Source organism: Chanodichthys erythropterus, chromosome 10 (genome assembly GCF_024489055.1).
Source record: "Chanodichthys erythropterus isolate Z2021 chromosome 10, ASM2448905v1, whole genome shotgun sequence".
NCBI lineage: Eukaryota > Metazoa > Chordata > Actinopteri > Cypriniformes > Xenocyprididae > Chanodichthys > Chanodichthys erythropterus.
Genome location: NC_090230.1, coordinates 36,591,700 through 36,606,000, shown reverse-complemented (window position 1 = coordinate 36,606,000; position 14,301 = coordinate 36,591,700). Strand labels below are relative to the sequence as shown.

The window sequence follows — 14,301 nt, the reverse complement described above, 5'->3', positions numbered from 1 at the left end:
TCATTTATCCTCCTGGAAAATACTGAAATATTCTGATGATGGTTTGAATATATTTAAAGTCACAATGTGTTTAGCTGATATTCTAAACCATTTATAAAACAGTGCATAGATAAGTGGATTCATACAGGAATTCATGTACACAATCCAGCATGTTACATTAAATTCAATTGATTCTGTTGACTCATTTCCTTCAATAAGAGTGACTATATAGTATGGTATCCAACACATAAAGTAAACCATTACAACAATACCCAAAGTTTTTGCTGCCTTTCTTTGTGACCTGCTGACACCTGTGACAGAATTTACAACCTTGGCCTGATGCTTTGCAACACAGAAGATTTTCACATATATAGACATGATTACAGAAGAAGGGGCAACAAAAGTGACTATGAGGTCTGTGACAACATGTTCAAATTTAAAAGCAACTGTACATTCGCCGTAACAGCTTCCGTGTGTCTCTGGGTAGAACATAGTATTGTATAAGATAATGACAGAATATATGCCTGAACACAGCCAGTTCGTAATAATGCAAAAAACAACTTTATCAGTTGTGACCCTCACTGTGTATCTCAAAGGGTCACTCACAGCAATGTAACGATCTATAGATATAAAGACTAAATTACCAAGAGATGCTGAAACAACCACAAAAACTATAAATAAAAATAGAGAACAAAATGTCTCTCCAAAGTACCAGCATGATTCTATGAATCTGATGCCCATTAATGGTATAACAATCAGTCCCACAATCATGTCGGCCACAGCCAGAGAGAGAATGAGCAGGTTGGTTGGAGTGTGAAGCTGCTTGAAGTGAGAGATGGAGATGATCACCAGCATGTTCAGAAACACAGTGAACACTGATGCTAAAAAAATGAAAATATACAAAATAACATACTCCACTTCAGGTTTGATATCTTTGAAACATGATGAATTGTTGTCTGGAAAGCAATACTGTATCCTTTGCCTGTTGTGCTCCATAATTCTCGAGTCAAACATTTTCAAAGTTGAATACATCCTCATATGTAGCATGCCCCTGTTTTTCATCAACAGACCACTTTTGAAGCTGTGGTAAAATGTTCAATCTGTCGGTTTGACTTACTGTCTTCCTTCACTGACTTGACCCAATTTATATGTACAGAAAAAAGGGACATCCAATGAAATGTGAGGTTTGTTTATACTACATTAAACCCACCTACTATTTAAATATTAATAGCATTCAATGCCTGTGTTTACATGTGCACCAATAATGTGATTATTTCCAATAATCAGAGTAAGGACTTAATCACAGTACGATGTTTACTTGACCCAAGCAAACGTTGTCACCTATTTACATGGAATTTTCATTCTGATTATTCGCTAAGAACTGTAGTTATTTTTAACACAATTATTCACATACCACAGTGTACAGCACAAATGACAGTAAATAAACCTTTTCAGGGCTTTGTGGTAAGGTTCAGATTATTACTTGCCCTGCCAAAATTTTCACTAGCCCCATCACAAAAAATTAATAAATGAAAAATATTAGCTGCCAGGGGAGTCACTAGGCCCTTTTTAGGGGGGCTTCAGCCCAGCCCCCCTAAAAAAATATTTGATTAATAAATTTTTGATCGCTTCAGTCCCCTTTAAAAAAAACTCATTTGAAACGGCGGCAAGCTGCGTCAAGTTTCGGCTGAGTCTGAGTCTGCTTGGATTTAGCGCATTTTTCAATCTGCAGGGGCGCCGAGCAGAGCGAACATCAGAAAGCACAAGGTGTGTGTCGTGTGTGCGTGCATTTATTGATAGATTGCTAATGCTATGATATTACATCTGCATCGGTGCAGTTCTTTGTCATAAATGCATTGCAGTTTACATAATGTAATGTTACTGGAGCATTGGGAGCACACGGGACGGCTCATATTGGTCACTATTTACATCTCATATCATCTGTAAACTCTTGCGTTACCAGGGCAATGACTGACACATTTGTTTACATTGCAAAGGGCGACCATAATCAGCGCCACAGAGGAAAATGAAACTGTAATGAAGTTTGGGAAGGATGCAGGAACTGGTGAACGTTCAAAGTAGCTTGTAATTCATTATTAGTCATTATAAAATAAACTAATAACAAAAAGAAAGTAAAGCAGCAGCCCCTTACGCGCGACTGCCGTATAAAAACATAATAAAACAACATAAATAATCCAGGCCTGGTCCTTTCTCATCTATCCCTGTCGTCACTCCTTTTTTCCTTCAAGGAGTTCTTCCTTGAGGCTCTGTTCCGACAGCTCTCGGCCCCACCCTGCTTGCCACAAAAAACCATATCCATACCAACTGTCCCAGATCAGCACGGAATGGAAGAGCGGAATGGTTTGGCACGACGGTGGAAAAGTGGATTTTGTTTTTGTTGATTTTGATGCATTTAACCTTGTATTCTTCGAAAATATAAGCCCTTACTTTTTTTTTTTTTTTTTTTGTCTGTTTGTTTTAAGTAAAATTCTGCAGTTTCCTGTGAATTTTAAAATACAATTTTAAAATACGGTTTGTACAGTATAAAAACCATTATGCCAATGGAATGTCCCCACAATTCACAAATTGTGTGTGTGTGTGTGTGTGTGTGTGTGTGTGTGTGTGTGTGTGTGTGTGTGTGTGTGTGTGTGTGTGTGTGTGTGTGTGTGTGTGTGTGTGTGTGTGTGTGTGTGTGCTTTTGTTTATATTACATTGTGGGGACCAAATGTCCCCATGATGTAATATAAACCTGAGTTCACCTACATCGTGGGGACCAGCCAGCGGTCCCCACAATGTAAATGGGTTTATAAATCATATAGAATGAGTTTTTGTGAAAAAGTAAAAGTTTGCACAGTTTCCTGTGAGGGTTAGGTTTAGGGGTAGGGGCAGGGTAGGGGGATAGAATGTACAGTTTGTTCAGTGTAAAATGCATTGAAGTCTATGGAAAGTCCCCACAATTCACAAAAACAAACATGAGTGTGTGTGTGTGTGTGTGTGTGTGTGTGTGTGTGTGTGTGTGTGTGTGTGTGTGTGTGTGTGTGTGTGTGTGTGTGTGTGTGTGTGTGTGTGCGTGTGTGTGTGCTTTTGTTTATATTACATTGTGGGGACCAAATGTCCCCATGATGTAATATAAACCTGAGTTCACCTACATCGTGGGGACCAGCCAGCGGTCCCCACAATGTAAATGGGTTTATAAATCATATAGAATGAGTTTTTGTGAAAAAGTAAAAGTTTGCACAGTTTCCTGTGAGGGTTAGGTTTAGGGGTAGGGGCAGGGTAGGGGGATAGAATGTACAGTTTGTTCAGTGTAAAATGCATTGAAGTCTATGGAAAGTCCCCACAATTCACAAAAACAAACATGTGTGTGTGTGTGTGTGTGTAGATGGTATATGGGTTGGTCAGTCTGATCAGTCACTGTATAAATGAAAGGACAGTAAGGAAGGCAGAACAAACTCCTAACAGGAGGAGACTCACTCATGGCCTATGAGACAGAGGATCATGAGACTCAATACTGCTTTCCTAACATCAACTCATCATGTATCAAGGGAAAACGCTCCAGTCATGAATACAATATCATGTATGTGTTTTTTTCATTGCTGTCAGCATGGACTGTGTTTCTGAACCTGCTGGTGATCATTTCCATCTCTCACTTCAAGAAGCTTCACACTCCAACAAACCTGATTATTCTCTCTCTGGCTGTGGCTGACCTGCTTATTGGACTTATTGTGATGCCCATAGAGGCCACCAGGCTGATTGAAACATGCTGGTACTTTGGAGACACTTTCTGCAGACTGTTTTTAATAATCATGGGACTTCTCTTCTCAGCATCTCTCAGTAATTTAGTTTTAGTTGCTGTTGATCGTTATGTGGCTGTGTGTCACCCTTTTCTGTACCCACAGAAAATAACCACAGCTAAAACTTTAATTATTGTCTGTATTTTCTGGGTTTGCTCTTCAGTGTATAACACTGCAATAGTTATGAGTGTCTCACACAAAAAGTATGCATGTTATGGAGAATGTACTATTATGATTACTTTTGACTGGTCAGTCTCTGATCTGTTCTTGTCTTTCTTGTTTCCTTGTACCCTGATTATAACTTTATATTTGAGGATATTTTATGTTGCACATCAGCAAGTGAAAGTTATAAACTCTCTGGTGAAGACTGGAAAACATGTAACTGAAGGTTCAGTGAGGACGAAATCTGAAAGAAAAGCTGCTCTCACATTAGGAATCATTGTCACAGTTTATCTATTTTGTTGGATTCCTTTCTTTATTTTGTCCCTAACAGGAAACACAGGAATGGCTTCTACCACAGCCTATATTCTATTATGGATTTTGTATATTAACTCAGGTCTGAATCCTCTTATCTATGCTTTCTTTTACCCCTGGTTTAAAATGTCAGTTAAACACATTTTAACTCTTAAAATATTCAAGCCAGCATAATATCTTTTTGACTTGACCATAATAATGAATAGCATAATATTATCAATGACAGAAATTCTATGATTATTGGTTAATAAACACATGAGAAATTGTGGGCTAAACAGACATGAATAAAAAAAATAAATACTATATATGTGATAAATAAAAAAAATCATAAGAATAGAAGTTGTGCCAGTTCATTAATCACATTCCCATGATGTTATACAAGAAATCATAAGAGAAAAACCCTAACCCTAGACCTCTGGATCAATTTTAAGTTCTGCTCTTGATTTTAAAATAACAAAAGTTACATGATTCGTTAATTATATATATATATATATATATATATATATATATATATATATATATATATATATATATATATAAAAATTTCAGTAGCATAAATTACTACTGGTTAACTGAATGAGAAAGATGTCACTGACCAGTATTTTATTTATTATAATATTTTTCTTTAAAATGGGTTGTTAAATAATTAAAGAGAAAAGGTGTAATCTATATATATATATATAAAACAAATACTAATTAAATGTAAAGAAGACACATATATAAGTCTGAGCCATCAGCTGATAGAACAATTGTTTGGTCAATTAATCAAAAAAATAATAAACATTTATTAAACTGCTATGTTGCATCAGAGTGGGCAGAAGATAGGTTAGCCAGCCTGACCTAAACTACAAATATATTGGTATTAATTATAATATGGAATTGTTTCTGTAATTCTCACACTCTATAAAAAAAAATTAAAATTCTGTCATCATTCACACAAAAGGGGTCAACTAAACTTTAGGCTTGCCCTCAAAGACATTTATTGCCCAATGCTGAAAAAAAAAAAAAAATAATAATAATAATAATTTGTGGTGACTAGGTGGTACTTGGATGTCATAAAATGACAATCACAGTGGATCCACTGTTCCACACAATATAACAACAACAATCATCTTTTAAAAAATAAAAAAAAAGTCTAGAGCAGCTGGCTATTCTGAACTGCATACACTGGAAGAAAGGTAACTGAATAAATTAACTACAAAAAGATAATGCCATGATGTTAAAGTGGTATTATAATAGTAATATTTCATATTTTGTATAATATTTTTATGTCGTAATTATAGTAACAAATATAGCTGCAAGCAGCAATTATCAGGGCTAATCACAAAAAAGAACAATGAGACATGCCAGCATGGCTGGGAGTTTCAGAAAATGTTGTGGTCAGTGTGAGAAGACAATGACTCATACAAAGTTTGCTGTCAATATACCAAAACACCATAGAGTTACAGCTTCAGAATCAGCTTGGCCCCATGCCATCAAATTTCTTGATGCACTGTTTGAGAACGGTTTGGTCAATCAAAAAGCTTTTGAAAACTTTTGGCCGACATGGGCTGAAGATGGTCTGAGCTGATTTTGGTGAAAATTGGACCAAAGGTCTTGAAGGAGCACAGAAAAGTGGGTTCCCTTTTGTGGGAACTATCGACGCTGCATGATAGCGCATTGGGAACCTTCTGCGTGATGTCGTCACTGAAGCACTCAGCTCTCGAGGGGGCTCTCTGTGTCCACTGCGAAAAGCTCACCCTCAGAGTTTTAAGATCACGCCGGGCACTCTTTAATAATAAAGAGGGTGCTCCGGTTGGTGTTCCCTGCGGATCGGGCCCCGCTGTTGCCGAGGCACAGCGGCGGCTTCATTCGTGGGGTTCGCAAATGGAGCTGGCAGAGGGGGTTGAGACGGGCCCAGCCTTATCTCGCCCTTTACCTGCCTGCCCCAGTGCCTCTTCTCAGGCGGCGGAAGCACGCGTAGTAGTTTCTTCCCCCCAGAGAGAGGCACCAGCGCTTCACCTCTCTTCCTCCGAGGAGGTTGATATGATGAGCGTGGGGGAAGAGGACCCGCCATCCTCTTCCCCAGCATATGAGGAGCTCCTGGAGGTAGTGACCAGGGCTGTGGCCAAATTAAAAATCGACTGGCCAGCAGAGCGGACAGACACAAAAGCAAACTGGATGAGCGCTTTCTGCCCGCTCGGTCACTACCCCAGCGTCGGGGTTTGCCTTTCTTTCCTGACCTCCACACCGAGGTTGATGTGGCCTTAAGTGGCTGGGTGGGCAACGTCTGGGTTTTCAGCGACGATGCGGACTCAGGGGAGATATAGCCCGCAAGTGTCTCTTCCACCCGAGGCATCGCAAGGCTTACGCGGCAGCAGGTCAGGCGGCGGCATGTTTACACACCATGTCGCTTTTACAAGCATATCAAGCTGACCTGCTGGGGGAAGTGGAAAACAGCGGGGAGGCCACGTATGAGTGCATCCAGGAAATCAGGATGGCAACTGACCTGGCTCTCCGTGCCACCAAAGAGACGGCAAAAGAAATCGAAAAGAGGGTTACAAGATTCAATTTGGGTCTCGCCCGCCCAGATTCAACGGGGTTCTTCCCACAGTGGTAACCCCCGAGCAGTCTCTGGTTATGGAACAAGAAGTTACGACACTTTTGCGAAAAGGAGCTATAGAAAGGGTCCCTCCTACCAGCAATCAGTCAGGATTTTACAGCCGTTATTTCATTGTTCCAAAGAAGGATGGAGGTCTATGACCTATCATAGATTTACCTGTGCTAAATCGCTCAATACAAAAGCTCAAGTTCAAGATGCTGACACTCAAACAGATTATACCACAGATCAGATCCGAGGACTGGTTTGTGGCAATAGACCTGAAAGATGCGTACTTTCATGTGTCCATCCATCCTTCTCACAGGAAGTTCCTCAGGTTTGCTTTCGGGGGCGAAGCTTACCAGTACAGGGTTCTTCCATTTGGCCTATCATTATCACCCTGCACATTCACGAAATGCGTGGACGCAGCTCTGACTCCATTGAGGATCCAGGGCATTCGCATACTGAATTATATCGACGATTGGTTGATTCTAGCTCAGTCAGAGCAACTAGTTCAACATCGAGATGTTGTTCTGCCCCATATGAAGAGGCTTGGGCTGAGGCTCAATGCCAAAAAGAGTATGCTAGTTCCAGCTCAATCCACCAATTATCTGGGTGTAGTGTGGGACGCCACCACGATATGGGCACATTTGTCTCCCGCTCGGGTGAGTGCCATTCTTATGGCTATGAAAGGGTGGATCTCCTATGGAAAAATTTCGGTCGAGCGGAAGTCTACCTGTTTGCTTCGGGAGAGTCAACCCAGTGTCCTCTCTGGTACTCCCTAACACATCCAGCGCCTCTGGGTCTGGATGCTATGGTACAGACGTGGCCGAGGCTGCGCCTGTACGCATTTCCCCTGATCGCCCTGCTCCCGGGAGTTCTGGAAAAAGTACACCGAGAAGGGGCCAACCTAATACTGGTAGCCCCATTCTGGCCAACCAGGATATGGTTTTCAGACCTAGTGTCATTACTCAATGGCTCCCCAATGGAGCTTCCTCTCAGACAGGACCTCCTGTCTCAAGCGGGCGGCACGATTATACATCCCTGCCCAGAACGACTGAAATTATGGGCTTGGCCTCTGAGGGGGCCAGGCTCTTAGATGTTGGTCTCCCAACTGAGGTTGTGGAGACCATTCTTAATTCCAGAGCTCCCGCCACGAGGAAGTTGTATGCCTACAAATGGAATTTGTTTTCTACCTGGTGTAGACACAATAATACGGACCCTGTCCTTTCTTCCATTAGCTGTGTGCTAAAATTCCTCCAGGAAAAATTCTCTGAGGGTCTATCTCCCTCAACCTTGAAGGTTTACGTTGCAGCAATTTCAGCATATCATGCTCCTCTTGAGGGGAATATCTTGGTAGGTCGAGACCCCCTCGTCACACGCTTCCTCGTGGCACACTGAGGTTGAGGCCTCCAGTACGCACAGGGGTTCCGGCCTGGGACTTGGCCGTGGTCTTACAGGGGTTAGCTGAGGCTAAAATTATTTAAAAGCTATTTGCATTTTTGGAAATTTCATAATTTTTTACCAGAAGGTGGTGCTGATCCAAAACTTTTTGAATACCTTCAGGGAATGGTACAGAATGGCCTACACCCACTGAATCAAAAGAGACCAGTTTTATGATTAAGCAAACTGTTCAAAAGTTATTAGCAAAAAATATTTATCTTTCGCTGTGCCAAAACACTGCATGTAGCCTCTGGTCATGCTTGTGATGAAATGTATCAAGACTCAATCCAATTTGACATGCTCTTCATCAAATTCGGCCACCATTACTCGAGAACAGTTGGGTTTATCAAAAAGCTTTAGAAACGTTTTGCAAGCATGGTCTGAAGATGATATGATTGATTTTTTGTGAAAATTAGACAAACCATCTAGAAGGAGTTTGAAAAAGTATGTTTTTCTCAACATTCAAAATGGTGGAAACATTTTCATGACAGAAAAATAATAAATGCTAACATTAATTAATGTATTTTTTTTTTTTTTTTTTTTTTTTTGTAGCTCACAAATTTCACATTTTGTTAGTTTGGTTTTTTAACTTAGTTTGACATTCACTTGCATGGATATTCAATTCAGCTGATCAAAAGTGGTAAGTCAGGTCACTGACCCATGACTCATCAACAAAGAGAAGCTGTTGCATCAGTCTGTTATGTGTGTTTGCCTGTGTTATTCACACTTTTAATGAACAGGTTCCATTAAGGATCATCTCTGTAATCAGCAGAGATTTTAACATCACCCTCAGGGGCACATTTTGTAAAAACATGCCATAACCATAACTGGTCTTCAGAGTGTACTGTAATTGATTTACTCAGATGTTCATATCATCTAATCATGAGGGGTCACTGCCTAATGTTTACGGCTTTGATCTACTAACTGAAAGGCTCTTACTTTAGTCCCATGAAGGATAACGGGAATCATCTGGCATCTGTGGCCTTATATATCTAGTGGTTCACAATCAATTAATGCCAAGCCCAACATTAAGGCATTTACAAACATCACTGCTCATCTCATATCATATCATCGTTCATAACATGTCCACATTATGAACAGTTTTGGCTGTTGATAAACAAATTCAAGCATAGTTCTCTTCACAAGTTCTTAGCTGATAAAATTCCATCATATGTACACACCGGTCCTAAAACTAACTTTTTGCCACACCTGCCAATGGCCAGTGACATATATAATTTTATATGACTTATATAATAAAACAAAGACACAAATGAAATTAAAGCTGCAAGCAGCAATGAAAAGGGCCCTTGTACCTATGTCACCGCCACACAGTGGCTTTAGGAAAACAGAGCAAGGTGGGCAATATGCATTAGAGTATATAAATATAGGATGACTACATCAGTCATTTGTATTTGCCACACTTCCTGCTACCGTATGGTGGTGACTATAACTACATTTTTGCCGTGTAGTTGTCTTCAGGCCATTCTAAAAATGTTTTAGAATGTTTGTAGTACGTTTAGTACTCAATTGAATATTTTAGTATGTTGCTAGTAGTGCATCACAGTGGTAAACGTCACTTGGGTGCCAGTGGGTGGCGCTATTACTATAACTGAATATTGACATGTATTCCTGAGTTACAACAACTTCCCGTTTCATGGCGTTAATCGCATATACATTAACACATTTTAATTTTTTTGATCCACACCAAAAGAACCAAGAGAACCAGATTACAAGTGTGAACACACATTTACTCTGCCTCATGTCATTCCAAAACTAAATGACTTTCTTTCATCTGTGGAACATAATATAAATTGAGAAGTGTGTTTTTGTCCATACAAAATAAGTAAATGGTCTCCAAAGTTGTTTGGTTCCTAATGGTGTTCAACATATTTTGTGTTTAAATAAATTTTGTATTCTGCAGTTTAAATAAACTTTACATCCCACATATTTCAACGGGGTATCTTGCGTTTTTAATATGTATTATGAATTTTTTAATTAACCAAACTTTAACAACATGAGGCAGATGAGGCAGATCCATCGAGTGCAGCTGATGATTCTTTAAAGTGATGCTTGAGTGATCAAGAACATTCCAATATACAAATAACATTTCCTCAGTCCTCGTTTTCTTTCCTTGTATCCTTTCCTCACATCCTTTAGGTGACAGATTATTTTTTGTTACAGAAAAGGAATTAATTATCAGACAAACCATACTCACGTTTCAAAAGCTTATCCATCTCTATCTCTGAAAAATGAGAAATAATGGTTTGAGGAAGGAAGGAAGGAAGGAAGGAAGGAAGGAAGGAAGGAAGGAAGGATGGATGGATGGATGGAAGGAAGGAAGGAAGGAAGGAAGGAAGGATGGATGGATGGATGGATGGATGGATGGATGGATGGATGGAGTGCAAAAAAAAGTTGCAGCATCAGATTGGGTGGTAGATTGGTTGTGCCAGTCTGTCAAACACTGTATAAATGAAAGGACAGTAAGGAGAGCAGAACAAACTCCTAACAGGAGGAGATTCACTCATGGCCTATGAGACAGAGAAACATGAGACTCAATACTGCTTTCCTGCCATCAACTCATCATGTATCAAGGGAAAACACTTCAGTTATGATTACTATTTCATGTACATGTGTTTTTCACTTCTGTCAGCATGGACTGTGTTTCTGAACCTGCTGGTGATCATCTCCATCTCTCACTTCAAGAAGCTTCACACTCCAACCAACCTGATTATTCTCTCTCTGGCTGTGGCCGACCTGCTTACTGGACTTATTGTGATGCCCTTAGAGGCCATCAAGTTGATTGAGACATGTTGGTACTTCTGAGAAACTTTCTGTAAACTATTTATGTTCATCATGGGACTACTTTTATCAGCATCTCTCAGTAATTTAGTTTTAATTGCTGTTGATTGTTATGTGGCTGTGTGTCACCCTTTACTGTACCCACAGAAAATAACCATGACTAGAATGATAATTATTGTCTGTTTTTGCTGGCTTTTTTCTTCAATGTATAATATTGCAATTGTAGTAAGTATCTCATACAGAACAGATGCGTGTTACGGTGAATGTAATGTTATGCTTACATTTGAATGGAGAGTAATTGATTTAATATTTTCCTTCCTGTTTCCTTGTACCCTGATCATAATTTTACATTTGAGGATATTTTATGTTGCACAAAAACAAGTTAAAATGATAAACTCTCTGATGAAGAGTGGAAAATGTGTTGTTGAAAGGTTCAATGAGGAGGAAATCTGAGAGCAAAGCTGCTCTGACATTAGCAATCACTGTGGCAATTCATCTGCTTTGCTGGATTCCATACTATGTCTTGACTCTAACTGAAAACACAGCAATCCCACCCACTGTACTGTATTGTCTAATATGGGTCTTATACATTAACTCATGTCTGAATCCTCTTATCTATGCTTTATTTTATCCCTGGTTTAGAAAAACTGCTAAGTACATCTTAACTCTTAGAATATTTCAGCAAGCATCCTCTCGGCTTAATATTTTTACAAATCATCATTCATGAATTAACACAATTTGTGCTTCAAACTGGTGAAGCAATTCCTTATAAAGTGCGCCATATACTGTCATTTAGAACTTAGTTTAGATTATTTTAATAGGATAAATAATCCATAATTAATGTACTGTACGTACCAAATAAATAAATGTAACTTTTTGCAAATGTAACAAAACAAACCTGTTAATGTTTATTCAGATTGTCAGGAATCTTAATTATCCTGATCCTATGATGCTATTCATATTAATCAACTAATTACAACATTCATGTACATCTGCATCTCTAAATAGGTTCAAATCATTAAATAAGGAATATCAATGAAATTTAGTAGGTGTCAATTTGTTACAACATCACATAAAGACTTCACAATCTAATCTTCACAAGAAACACCTACATATACTATATAATTCTGCATTAAAATCTTCTCAGGCCAAGTGAGTTTCTTAATAAATGGACAGAGTGTCCCATTTAAAAGAGATTACTAGATGCCAGTAAAACCAAAATAGGGCCTTTACAGTTCCAGGACTTCGCATCTAATTTTGATAAAGCTTCACAGTCATTTGTCAAACTTTTTATTCCATCTATTTCTATAAGCTTTAATTCAATGTAAGTGAGTAGTCTGAGTTAACAGTACCATTGTGTCATCTTTCTCATTTTCTTTTCCTTTTTTCTATTGTAAACAAAAAAAAAAAAGAACACTACACTATGCTATTATAGAATTTCAGAGAGGGTGGTAGATGGGTAGACTATAAATGGAAGGAGAGTAAAGAGTTCAGAGCAAACTCCTAATAGGAAGAAACCACTCATGGCCTATAAGACAGAGGATCACGAGACTCAATACTGCTTTCCTGCCATCAACTCATCATGTATCAAGGGAACACGCTCCAGACATGAATACAATATAATGTACGTGTTTTTTTCATTGCTGTCAGCATGGACTGTGTTTCTGAACCTGCTGGTGATCATCTCCATCTCTCACTTCAAGAAGCTTCACACTCCAACAAACCTGCTCATTCTCTCTCTGGCTGTTTCCGACCTGCTTATTGGACTTATTGTGATACCCATAGAGGGCATCAAAATAACTGAGACGTGCTGGTACTTTGGAGACATATTGTGTGGAGTGTTTATAAATACCCTTGGGCTGCTCCTATCAGCATCTCTCAGTAATTTAGTTTTTATTTCTGTTGATCGTTATGTGGCTGTGTGTCACCCTTTACTGTACCCACAGAAAATAACCACAACTAAAACTTTAATGATCATCTTTCTCTGTTGGTTTTGTTCCTTAGCTTACAATACTGCCATTGTAATAAATAATAAATATTTTGACACATTTCACACAACAGACGTATGCTATGGAGAGTGCCCTTACATGATGAGTTCTGCCTGGAGAGCTAGTGACCTGATCTTGTCCTTTGTGTCTCCTTGTATCACAATCATAACTTTATATTTGAGGATATTCTATGCTGCACAACGGCAAGTGAAAATTATTAATTTACTTTTAAAGACTAGAAAAAGTGTAAAGGAGGACACCTTAAAAAGGAAATCTGAGAGCAAGGCTGCTCTAACTTTAGGAATAATTGTGACATTTCATCTGCTTTGCTGGATTCCATTCTACATTCTTTCTTTATCAGGAAGCACAGTCAACACTGCAATTATGTCAAAATTTCTAACATGGACCTTATATGTTAACTCCAGTCTGAATCCCATTGTCTATGCTTTATTGTACCCCTGGTTTAAAAAGGCAGTTAAATATATCTTAACTCTTAAATTATGTAAGCCAGCATCCTCTTATGTGGACATTTTTAATGATTACCATTAATGATTCATGTGAATGGCAGTACTGCAGATATTATACGACAAATACGAGAGATACCCTTTTAAGATCAAATTAACAAATTATGTTTGGAACAACACTGTATGTGCATTAAAATTATTGTTCTGACAAAAGATTTAAATGTTATGCCTAGAGTGTATGGTAATATATATCTGAAATGAATTGTAACATCATTTGACATCTATATTTATGTATCTTTTCAGAAGGCCTGTCACAATAACTACTTTGTGTTAGGCAATATATTGTCCCAGAAATAATTGCGATAAATGACATTATTATCATTTTAAGACCATTTTATACCACTGATTATATATTGTTAATATAACAGCATAATAATGCAAGTACACACTTTCAAATAAAAAAGATCTGAATTGAATTGAAATGTCAAAAAAGTAATATCAGAGGTAAATAAAATTTGAATGAATAATAAACCTTTCTAAATAAAAAGTGCAAAGTAACAAGCACGAAAAAAAACTAACATTTGACAAAGTCAGTTTAGACTTTTAAAGTGTACTTACATAGCAAAAAGGCACTTGTGTGATTTTAAATTAACAGATTTTTCTCTTTACTCTCTAGACATGTTTTTTAAAAGGTGAACTTCTTTTAACTTGAGGGCTCTGTGTTGAGGGCTGTGCGCTCTGTCGTGCACAAGACACTGCAAAAGATGCAAGTGCAATAGTTA

General features: G+C 38.5%; 1 protein-coding gene and 2 pseudogenes across 1 annotated transcript; 2 read left to right on the top strand and 1 right to left on the bottom strand.

The window, feature by feature from the left end:
* LOC137029484 (trace amine-associated receptor 13c-like) lies at window positions 1–975 on the bottom strand. The gene has a single exon (XM_067399098.1). The coding sequence runs from the start codon at window positions 973–975 to the stop codon at window positions 1–3; it is 975 nt and encodes a 324-aa protein (XP_067255199.1).
* A 2,456-nt stretch (window positions 976–3,431) lies between these two features.
* On the top strand, window positions 3,432–4,484 carry LOC137028295 (trace amine-associated receptor 13c-like; annotated as a pseudogene).
* Window positions 4,485–10,791: 6,307 nt separating this feature from the next.
* Window positions 10,792–11,794, top strand: LOC137028294 (trace amine-associated receptor 13c-like; annotated as a pseudogene).
* Window positions 11,795–14,301: the final 2,507 nt, after the last annotated feature.

Coding starts and splice junctions, on each gene's coding strand:
- LOC137029484 (XM_067399098.1), bottom strand. CDS start 975: ATGGAGCACAACAGGCAAAGGATACAGTATTGCTTTCCAGACAACAAT.